Below are 12,402 nucleotides of genomic sequence, written 5' to 3'. Positions count from 1 at the left end.
GCTAGATCTGCCCAGACCACCTGTAGGTGTTGTTATTATCTGCTAGATCTGCCCAGATCACCTGTAAGTATTTTTATTATCTGCTGGATCTGCCTGGTCACCTGTAAGTGTTATTATTATCTGCTATATCTGCCTTGGTCACCTGTAAGTTGTAGTATGGGTTGTACTGAAGAGCTCAGCGACTTTATACATACGGCCATATGATGCCATGACACTGCCATACAATTACATTTTCTCATCTGCTAGGCTAGATCTGCCCCGGTCACTTGTAAGCGCTATAATTATCTGCTAGATCTGCCCTGGTCACCTGTATTATTATTATCTGCTAGATCTGCCCCGTTCACCTGTAATTGCTATCATTTACTAGATCTGCCATGATCACCTGTAGGTGCTTTTATTATCTGCCAGATCTGCCCAGGTCATCTATGTATTATCTGTGAGGGTATGTTCACACGGCCAAATTTCAGACGTATACGAGGCGTATTTTGCCTCGTTTTACGTCTGGAAATACGTCTCAAATACGTCGTCAAACATCTGCCCATTACTTTCTATGTGTAGAACGCTGTATTGTCCACACAACACTTAATTTTACGCGTCGTACGGCAATTACGACGCGTAAAATTACGCCTCGTAAAAAGAAGTGCAGGACACTTCTTTGGACGTTTTTGGAGCTGTTTTCTCATAGACTCCAATGAAAACAGCTCCAAAAACGGACGTAAAAAATGCCGCAAAAACGGCGCGAAAAACGCAGCGAAAAATGTGAGTTGGTCAAAAAACGTCTGAAAAGCAGGGTCTGTTTTCCCTTGAAAACAGCTCTGGATTTTCAGACGTTTTTGGTCACTACGTGTGCACATACCCTTAAGGATCTGCCAGACACAGCTTCTGTGTCGACGCCTGTGGTTAATCAGTCTGCACCTGCTCCTAGGTCTGATAGAGTGACTCGATCTGCTACCAATCAGGCTGGTAGGCTCAGGAGTGGGAGAACCTATCACAGCCTAGCCAGAGGGTTCTAGCTCCCGCCCTCGGTCTATTTATACCTTCATTTACTGCTTGTCTGTGCCTGTGATTCTGTCCTGTTTCCTGGCTCTGCTGCTCCTGCTATTATTATTTACCTTGCTTCATTTTGACCCTGGCTTTACTGACTATGCTCCTGCTCTGCGTTTGGTACCTCGTGCACTCCTGGTTTGACTAGGCTTGTTCACTACGACTGTTTCTCATGGTGTTGCCGTGGGCAACTGCCCCATTTCCCTTAGCTTCTGTGTACCCTTGTCTGTTTGTCTGTCGTGCACATATTGAGCGTAGGGACCGTCGCCCAGTTGTACGCCGTCGCCTAGGATGGGCCGTGCAAGTAGGCAGGGACTGAGTGGCGGGTAGATTAGGGCTCACCTGTCTGTCTCCCTACCTTGTCATTACATTATCTGTGAGATCTGCCCTGGTCAGCTGTAAGTGTTATTATCTTCTATATCAGCGCCGGTCACCTGTAATTGTTATTATCTGTTACATCTCCCCGGTCACCTGTAATTGTTATTATCTGCTAGATCTCCCCGGTCACCTGTAAGTGTTATTATCTGCTAGATCTGCCCCGGACACCTGTAAGTGCTATTACTATGTACTAGATCTCCCCGGTAACCTGTAAGGGTTATTATTATCTGCTAGATCTGCCCCTGACACCTGTAAGTGTTATTATTATCTGCTAGATCTTCCCCGGTAACCTGTAAGTGCTATTATTATCTACTAGATCTGCCCCGGTCACCTGTAAGTGTTATTATTATATGCTAGATCTGCCCTGGTCACCTGTAAGTGTTATTATTATCTACTAGATCTGCCCCGGTCACCTGTGATTCTTATTATTATCTGCTAGATTTGCCCTGGTCACCAGTAAGTTTTATTATCTGCTAGATCTGTCCTGGCACCTGTAAGTGTTGTTATTATTATTATTATCTGCTAGATCTGCCCTGGTCACCTGTAATTCTTATTATTATCTGCTAGATCTGCCCTGATCACCAGTAAGTGTTATTATCTGCTAGATCTGCCCTGGTCACCTGTAATTCTTATTATTATCTGCTAGATCTGCCCTGATCACCAGTAAGTGTTATTATCTGCTAGATCTGCCCTGGCACCTGTAAGTGTTGTTATTATTATTATCTGCTAGATCTGCCCTGGTCACTTGTAAGTGTTATAATTATCTGCTGGATCTGCCCTGCTCACCTGTAAGTGTTATTATTGTGAAGTGGAATTGACTCGGAGTAACAATTGTTGAGCACATAGCCGGGTCATCGAGCACTGAAGCGTGCGTGATGCGTATAAATCGTCTATCCTCTGTTATATCATTAACTACAGAGATCCACACTGCCTCTGGTAGTAATATCAGCCCTACCAATTCTTGCCAGGGCTGGGGACAGTGAAATACGCCGAGTGATCCATCAAATTTGGGTAACACCCCAAGTGACAGTCGGCTGATGCCTGTTCTACAGTGTTGCTCTGGGTCTTAGGCTCCCCCCTACCAGAACCTGCTCCACCGTTGCATACCTGCGGGGTTGCACCAGTCACTTAGTTTATATGCCCTTTGTCTCCAGGTGTCCTCCTGTTTGCTTCGCCACTACCCTTCACCGAGTTTTCCCCACGATTGTAACCGTGCAACATACATGACTCAGAACACTCTCTCTCTTGTACAGGCATCAGTCTGTTATCTGTACAGGACACTCGCTGGGCCTCAGGGCAGCAACTTACCAATAAGCGTTGGTTCTAATGTCCTCACAGTGGATTTGCCAACAGTTTTATAACGACTCCCCAGATCCGCTCTGCACCTCATATCTGTGGTGTCCCTTTGCTACACTTCACAGCACACTACCAGCCTCACGGTACCTGTAGTCACTGGGACACGGGGTCCCTCAACACCTCACTTGGTCTAGTCGCACACTCCCCCAGTGGCGCCAGTTCTCCCCCTTAAAATCCTACTCTCTGTCTCCCACTATCTAGCGTACTTGCACACAACACAGCGCCACAACACTCAATACTACATCAGTTTCAGGCTCTGCATAGGCCCGCTCTGCTGTCTGTCACCTCCTCCTGCAGTGTTCGCAGGGTTTGGTAGCGGAGGCCGCGTATGACGGCCCCCAAGACCTTCATCACCAAAGGGAAACAAGGTGCACAGCACACGCAATTATACATATGGCGACAGTATATTATATGCATATCATGTCAAAAACGAACGTTTAAAGCTGGATACAAAAATTTCAAGGCAAACAAGCACAATTTTACATAAGGAGAGGGAGCATTCAAATGACCCTTTACAGGCTATTGTGGTGAAAAGCACGCTGCCAATGGACTGGAGCAGCGTGGTCAGCAAGTGGTAAATGATGGAACGCTAGGTGGCAGTCCCATGATGGACTAATCTAGGTTTGGGCGATGCCAGGAGAACTCCATGGAACCCTGATTGCGAGCCAGAACTTCTCCCTCAACGTCACCGCCTGAATGGCCACAAATTCCTATGGTCGATTTTGTGGAAAGTCTTCCCAGGACAACATTTTATCACAAAGTTACGTTTTTTTTTAGTTTTATCTGAACATGAGATTGTGACCATTATAATTACCTGTTGTAAAAGTTTTCGCATTGCAACAGCAAAGTTTGTGGTGGGAGAAATTTTCAATGTCACGCTTAATATTACTCTCCCTGCAAAGAAACAGCAAATATTAACATTACATCAGATTATAACATGCATGCTAAAATGCTTGATATCCACAACCGATAACTGATAGTCCCGGGAACAAATCACTACTCCTTATGCCCCCTATGTTCAATAATATTACTACTATAATACTGCCCCCATATACAAGAATATAACTACTATAATACTGCTCCTATATACAAGAATATAACTACTATAATACTGCACCCTATATACAAGAATATAACTACTATAATACTGCTCCTATATACAAGAATATAACTACTATAATACTGCCCCCTATGTACAAGAATATAACTACTATAATACTGCTCCTATATACAATAATATTACTACTATAATACTGCCCCCATATACAAGAATATAACTACTATAATACTGCTCCTATATACAAGAATATAACTACTATAATACTGCTCCTATATACAAGAATATAAATACTATAATACTGCTTCTATATACAAGAATATAACTACTATAATACTGCCATCATTTACAAGAATATAACTACTATAATACTGCCTCCTATATACAAGAATACAACAACTATAATACTGCCCCCTATATACAAGAATATAACTACCATAATACTGCCCCTATATACAAGAATATAACTACTATAATACTGCTCCTATTTACAAGAATATAACTACAGTAATACTGCCCCCTATATACAAGAATATAACTACTATAATACTGCCCCCTATATACAAGAATATAACTACAGTAATACTGCACCCTATATACAAGAATATAACTACTATAATACTGCCTCCTATATACAAGAATATAACTACTATAATACTGTCCCTATATACAAGAATATAACTACTATAATACTGCCCCCTATATACAAGAATATAACTACTATAATACTGCACCTATATACAAGAATATAACTACTATAATACTGCTCCTATATACAAGAATATAACTACTATAATACTGCTCCTACATACAAGAATATAACTACTATAATACTGCTCCTATATACAAGAATATAACTACTATAATACTGCCCCCTATATACAAGAATATAACTACTATAATACTGCCCCTATATACAAGAATATAACTACTATAATACTGCCCCTATATACAAGAATATAACTACTATAATACTGATCCTATATACAAGAACATAACTACTATAATACTGCTCCTATATACAAGAATATAACTACTATAATACTGCCCCTATATACAAAAATATAACTACTATAATACTGCTCCTATATACAAAAATATAACTACTATAATACTGCCCCCTATATACAAGAATATAACTACTATAATACTGCCCCTATATACAAGAATATAACTACCATAATACTGCTCCTATATACAAGAATATAACTACTATAATACTGCCCCCATATACAAGAATATAACTACCATAATACTGCTCCTATATACAAGAATATAACTACTATAATACTGCTCCTATATACAAGACTATAACTACTATAATACTGCCTCCATATACAAGAATATAACTACTATAATCCTGCCCCCATATACAAGAATATAACTACTATATTACTGCCCCCTATATACAAGAATATAACTACTATAATACTGCCCCTGTATACAAGAATATAACTACTATAATACTGCCCCCTATGTACAAGAATATAACTACTATAAGGGCGGGTTCACACATGGCGGAATTTCACTTAAATTCCGCTGCGGACACTCCGCAGCGTTAATCCGCAGCGGAGCCGTTTCTCCATTGACTTTCACTTTAATTTAGCAGTGTTCGTTTACACGATGCGTACAATTCCGCTGCGGAGCATAGGCTGCGGAGCGGAATTTGGTGTCCGCAGCATGCTCTGTCTGTTGCGGAGCAGTGGCGGACTCATGGCGGAATTTCTCCATTGACTTCAATGGAGATTCAAAGTTCCGCAATGAAGTCCGCAGCTGTCATGCACATGTCATGTGTGCTGCGGATGCGTCTTGCTTTTTTAACTTGACATTTCTTCATTCTGGCTGGACCTATGTATTTCTAGGTCTACAGCCAGACTGAGGAAGTCAATGGGGCTCCCGTAATGACGGGAGCGTTGCTAGGAGACGTCAGTAAATAGTCACTGTCCAGGGTGCTGAAAGAGTTAAGCGATCGGCAGTAACTGTTTCAGCACCCGGGACAGTGACTACCGATCTCAATATACATCTATCTGTAAAAAAAAATGAAGTTCATACTTACCGAGAACTCCCTGCGTCTGTCTCCAGTCCGGCCTCCCAGGATGACGTTTCAGTGTAAGTGACGGCTGCAGCCAATCACAGGCCAAGCACAGGCTGCAGCGGTCACATGGACTGGCGCGTCATCCAGGGAGGTCGGGCTGGATGCCGAAGGAGGGACGCGTCATAAAGACAACGGGCGGTAAGTATGAATTTCTTTTACTTTCACTAGGGAAAGTGCTGTCCCTTCTCTCTATCCTGCACTGATAGGGAGAAGGGAAGCACTTTTCCCGCAGTCCGCAGCAGCTAGTCCGCATCAATTTTCTGCACATTTTGTGCAGATCCGCAGCCGTAATCCGCAACCCGGATTAGGTGCGGCATTGATGCGGACAGTTGCGGAGGAAATCCGCCATGTGTGGTCATGCCCTAATACTGCCCCCTATATACAAGAATATAACTACTATAATACTGCTCCTATATACAAGAATATAACTACTATAATACTGCCCCCTATATACAAGAATATAACCACTATAATACTGCCCCTATATACAAGAATATAACTAATATAATACTGCCCCCCTATATACAAGAATATAACTACTATAATAATGCTCCTATATACAAGAATATAACTACTATAATACTGCCCCATATACAAGAATATAACTACTATAATACTGCCCCTATATACAAGAATATAGCTACTATAATACTGCTCCTACATACAAGAATATAACTACTATAATACTGCTCCTATATACAAGAATATAACTACTATAATACTGCCCCTATATACAAGAATATAACTACTATAATACTGGCTCTATATACAAGAATATAACTACTATAATACTGCCCCTATATACAACAATATAACTACTATAATACTGCCCCCCATATACAAGAATATAACTACTATAATACTGCCCCTATATACAAGAATATAACTACTATAATACTGCTCCTACATACAAGAATATAACTACTATAATACTGCTCCTATATACAAGAATACAACTACTATAATACTGCCCCTATATACAAGAATATAACTACTATAATACTGGCTCTATATACAAGAATATAACTACTATAATACTGCTCCTATATACAAGAATATAACTACTATAATACTGCCCCTATAGACAAGAATATAACTACTATAATACTGCCCCCATATACAAGAATATAACTACTATAATACTGCCTCCTATATACAAGAATATAACTACTATAATACTGCCCCCATATACAAGAATATAACTACTATAATACTGCCCCTATATACAAGAATATAACTACTATAATACTGCCCCCTATATACAAGAATATAACTACTATAATACTGCCCCTATATACAAGAATATAACTACTATAATACTGCCCCTATATACAAGAATATAACTACTATAATACTGCCCCCTATATACAAGAATATAACTACTATAATACTGTCCCTATATACAAGAATATAACTACTATAACACTGCCCCTATATACAAGAATATAACTAGTATAATACTGCCCCCTATATACAAGAATATAACTACTATAATACTGCCCCTATATACAAGAATATAACTACTATAATACTGCCCCTATATACAAGAATATAACTACTATAATACTGATCCTATATACAAGAACATAACTACTATAAGGGTATGTGCACACACACTAATTACGTCCGTAATTGACGGACGTATTTCGGCCGCAGGTACCGGACCGAACACAGTGCAGGGAGCCGGGCTCCTAGCATCATAGTTATATACGCTGCTAGGAGTCCCTGCCTCTCTGCAGGACAACTCTCCCGTACTGTAATCATGTTTTCAGTACGGGACAGTAGTTCCACGGAGAGGCAGGGACTCCTAGCATCGTACATAAGTATGATGCTAGGAGCCCGGCTCCCTGCACTGAGTTCGGTCCGGGACTTGCGGCCGAAATACGTCCGTCAATTACGGACGTAATTAGTGTGTGTGCACATACCCTAATACTGCTCCTATATACAAGAATATAAATACTATAATACTGCCCCTATATACAAAAATATAACTACTATAATACTGCTCCTATATACAAGAATATAACTACTATAATACTGCCCCCTATATACAAGAATATAACTACTATAATACTGCCCCCTATATACAAGAATATAACTACTATAATACTGCCCCTATATACAAGAATATAACTACCATAATACTGCTCCTATATACAAGAATATAACTACTATAATACTGCCCCCATATACAAGAATATAACTACCATAATACTGCTCCTATATAGAAGAATATAACTACTATAATACTGCTCCTATATACAAGACTATAACTACTATAATACTGCCTCCATATACAAGAATATAACTACCATAATACTGCTCCTATATACAAGAATATAACTACTATAACACTGCCCCTATATACAAGAATATAACTACTATAATACTGCTCCTATATACAAGAATATAACTACTATAATACTGCTCCTATATACAAGAATATAACTACTATTAGGGCATGACCACACATGGCGGAATTCCTCCGCAACTGTCCGCATCAATGCCGCACCTAATCCGGGTTGCGGATTACGGCTGCGGATCTGCACAAAATGTGCAGAAAATTGATGCGGACTGGCCGCTGCGGACTGCAGGAAAAGTGCTTCCCTTCTCCCTATTCAGTGCAGGATAGAGAGAAGGGACAGCACTTTCCCTAGTGAAAGTCAAAGAAATTCATACTTACCGCCCGTTGTCTTGGTGACGCGTCCCTCTTTCGGCATCCAGCCCGACCTCCCTGGATGACGCTCCAGTCCATGTGACCGCTGCAGCCTGTGCTTGGCCTGTGATTGGCTGCAGCCGTCACTTACACTGAAACGTCATCCTGGGAGGCCGGACTGGAGACAGACGCAGGGAGTTCTCGGTAAGTATGAACTTATATTTTTTTTTACAGATACATGTATATTGAGATCGGTAGTCACTGTCCCGGGTGCAGAAACAGTTACTGCCGATCGCGTAACTCTTTCAGCACCCTGGACAGTGACTATTTACAGACGTCTCCTAGCAACGCTCCCGTCATTACGGGAGCCCCATTGACTTCCTCAGTCTGGCTGTAGACCTAGAAATACATAGGTCCAGCCAGAATGAAGAAATGTCATGGTAGTAAAAACAATACGCTCCGCAGCACACATAAGATCTGCGGACTTCATTGCGGAATTTTGACTCTCCATTGAAGTCAATGGAGAAATTCCGCCATGAGTCCGCAACCAGTCCGCCACTGCTCCGCAACAGACAGAGCATGCTGCGGACACCAAATTCCGCTCCGCAGCCTATGCTCCGCAGCGGAATTGTACGCATCGTGTAAACGAACACTGCTAAATTAAAGTGAAAGTCAATGGAGAAACGGCTCCGCTGCGGATTAACGCTGCGGAGTGTCCGCAGCGGAATTTAAGTGAAATTCCGCCATGTGTGAACCCGCCCTAATACTGCTCCTATATACAAGAATATAACTACTATAATACTGCTCCTATATACAAGAATATAACTACTATAATACTGCTCCTACATACAAGAATATAACTACTATAATACTGCTCCTACATACAAGAATATAACTACTATAATACTGCTCCTACATACAAGAATATAACTACTATAATACTGCTCCTATATACAACAATATAACTACTATAATACTGCCCCCTATATATACAAGATTATATCAACTATAATACTGCTCCTATATACAATAATATATCTACTATAATACTGCTCCTATATACAATAATATAACTACTATAATACTGCTCATATATACAAGAATAAAATTTCTATAATACTGCCCCCTATATACAAGAATATAACTACTATAATACTGCTCCTATATACAAAAATATAACTACTATAATACTGCCCCATATACAAGAATATAACTACTATAATACTGCCCCTATATACAAGAATATAGCTACTATAATACTGCTCCTACATACAAGAATATAACTACTATAATACTGCTCCTATATACAAGAATACAACTACTATAATACTGCCCCTATATACAAGAATATAACTACTATAATACTGGCTCTATATACAAGAATATAACTACTATAATACTGCCCCTATATACAAGAATATAACTACTATAATACTGCCCCCCATATACAAGAATATAACTACTATAATACTGCCCCTACATACAAGAATATAACTACTATAATACTGCCCCTATATACAAGAATATAACTACTATAATACTGCCCCCTATATACAAGAATATAACTACTATAACACTGCCCCCTATATACAAGAATATAACTACTATAACACTGCCCCTATATACAAGAATATAACTACTATAATACTGCCCCCTATATACAAGAATATAACTACTATAATACTGCCCCTATATACAAGAATATAACTACTATAATACTGCCCCTATATACAAGAATATAACTACTATAATACTGCTCCTATATACAAGAATATAACTACTATAATACTGCCCCCTATATACAAGAATATAACTACTATAATACTGCCCCTATATACAAGAATATAACTACCATAATACTGCTCCTATATACAAGAATATAACTACTATAATACTGCCCCCTATATACAAGAATATAACTACTATAATACTGCCCCTATATACAAGAATATAACTACCATAATACTGCTCCTATATACAAGAATATAACTACTATAATACTGCCCCCATATACAAGAATATAACTACCATAATACTGCTCCTATATACAAGAATATAACTACTATAATACTGCTCCTATATACAAGACTATAACTACTATAATACTGCCTCCATATACAAGAATATAACTACCATAATACTGCTCCTATATACAAGAATATAACTACTATAACACTGCCCCTATATACAAGAATATAACTACTATAATACTGCTCCTATATACAAGAATATAACTACTATAATACTGCTCCTATATACAAGAATATAACTACTATAATACTGCTCCTATATACAAGAATATAACTACTATAATACTGCTCCTATATACAAGAATATAACTACTATAATACTGCTCCTACATACAAGAATATAACTACTATAATACTGCTCCTATATACAAGAATATAACTACTATAATACTGCTCCTATATACAGCAATATAACTACTATAATACTGGCCCTATATACAAGAATATAACTACTATAATACTGCCCCCTATATATACAAGAATATATCTACTATAATACTGCTCCTATATACAATAATATATCTACTATAATACTGCTCCTATATACAATAATATAACTACTATAATACTGCTCATATATACAAGAATAAAATTTCTATAATACTGCCCCCTATATACAAGAATATAACTACTATAATACTGCCCCCTATATACAAGAATATAACTACTATAATACTGCCCCTATATACAAGAAGATAACTACTATAATACTGCCCCTATATACAAGAATATAACTACTATAATACTGATCCTATATACAAGAGCATAACTACTATAATACTGCTCCTATATACAAGAATATAACTACTATAATACTGCCCCTATATACAAAAATATAACTACTATAATACTGCTCCTATATACAAAAATATGACTACTATAATACTGCCCCCTATATACAAGAATATAACTACTATAATACTGCCCCCTATATACAAGAATATAACTACTATAATACTGCCCCCTATATACAAGAATATAACTACTATAATACTGCCCCCATATACAAGAATATAACTACCATAATACTGCTCCTATATACAAGAATATAACTACTATAATACTGCTCCTATATACAAGACTATAACTACTATAATACTGCCTCCATATACAAGAATATAACTACCATAATACAGCTCCAATATACAAGAATATAACTACTATAATACTGCTCCTATATACAAGAATATAACTACTATAACACTGCCCCTATATACAAGAATATAACTACTATAAGGGTATGTTCACACGGCGGGGATCCGTAACGGCTGAAATTACGGGGATGTTTCAGCCTGAAAACATCCCCGTAATTTCAGCCGTACCGGCATGTGCAGGCGCTTGAACGCCGCGTCAATTACGGCCGTAATTAGCGCTGCTATTCATTGGAGTCAATGAATAGCGGCTCCAATTACGGCCAAAGAAGTGACAGGTCACTTCTTTGACGCGGGCGTCTATTTGCGCGCCGTCATTTGACAGCGGCGCGTAAATATACGCCTCGTGTGAACAGACAAACGTCTGCCCATTGCTTTCAATGGGCAGATGTTTGTCAGCGCTATTGAGGCGCTATTTTCGGGCGTAATTCGGGGCAAAAACGCCCGATTTACGTCCGTAAATAGGCCGTGTGAACATACCCTAATACTGCTCCTATATACAAGAATATAACTACTATAATACTGCTCCTATATACAAGAATATAACTACTATAATACTGCTCCTATATACAAGAATATAACTACTATAATACTGCTCCTATATACAAGAATATAACTACTATAATACTGCTCCT

At 38.7% G+C, this 12,402-nt stretch overlaps 1 protein-coding gene across 1 annotated transcript in view; it reads right to left on the bottom strand.

Moving 5' to 3' along the window:
* The window catches only part of LOC142652292 (uncharacterized), a 29,605-nt gene that overhangs the window by 11,979 nt on the left and 5,224 nt on the right, over nt 1-12,402 (bottom strand). Inside the window, exon 3 of the mRNA XM_075827943.1 lies at nt 3,593-3,672. Within this exon, the coding sequence (XP_075684058.1) occupies nt 3,593-3,672 (80 nt within the window). The remainder of the gene's footprint in view (nt 1-3,592; nt 3,673-12,402) is intronic.

Source organism: Rhinoderma darwinii, chromosome 5 (genome assembly GCF_050947455.1).
Source record: "Rhinoderma darwinii isolate aRhiDar2 chromosome 5, aRhiDar2.hap1, whole genome shotgun sequence".
Taxonomy (NCBI): domain Eukaryota; kingdom Metazoa; phylum Chordata; class Amphibia; order Anura; family Rhinodermatidae; genus Rhinoderma; species Rhinoderma darwinii.
The sequence above is the reverse complement of the archived record's forward strand: the minus strand, read 5'-3'. Positions and strand labels throughout refer to the sequence as shown.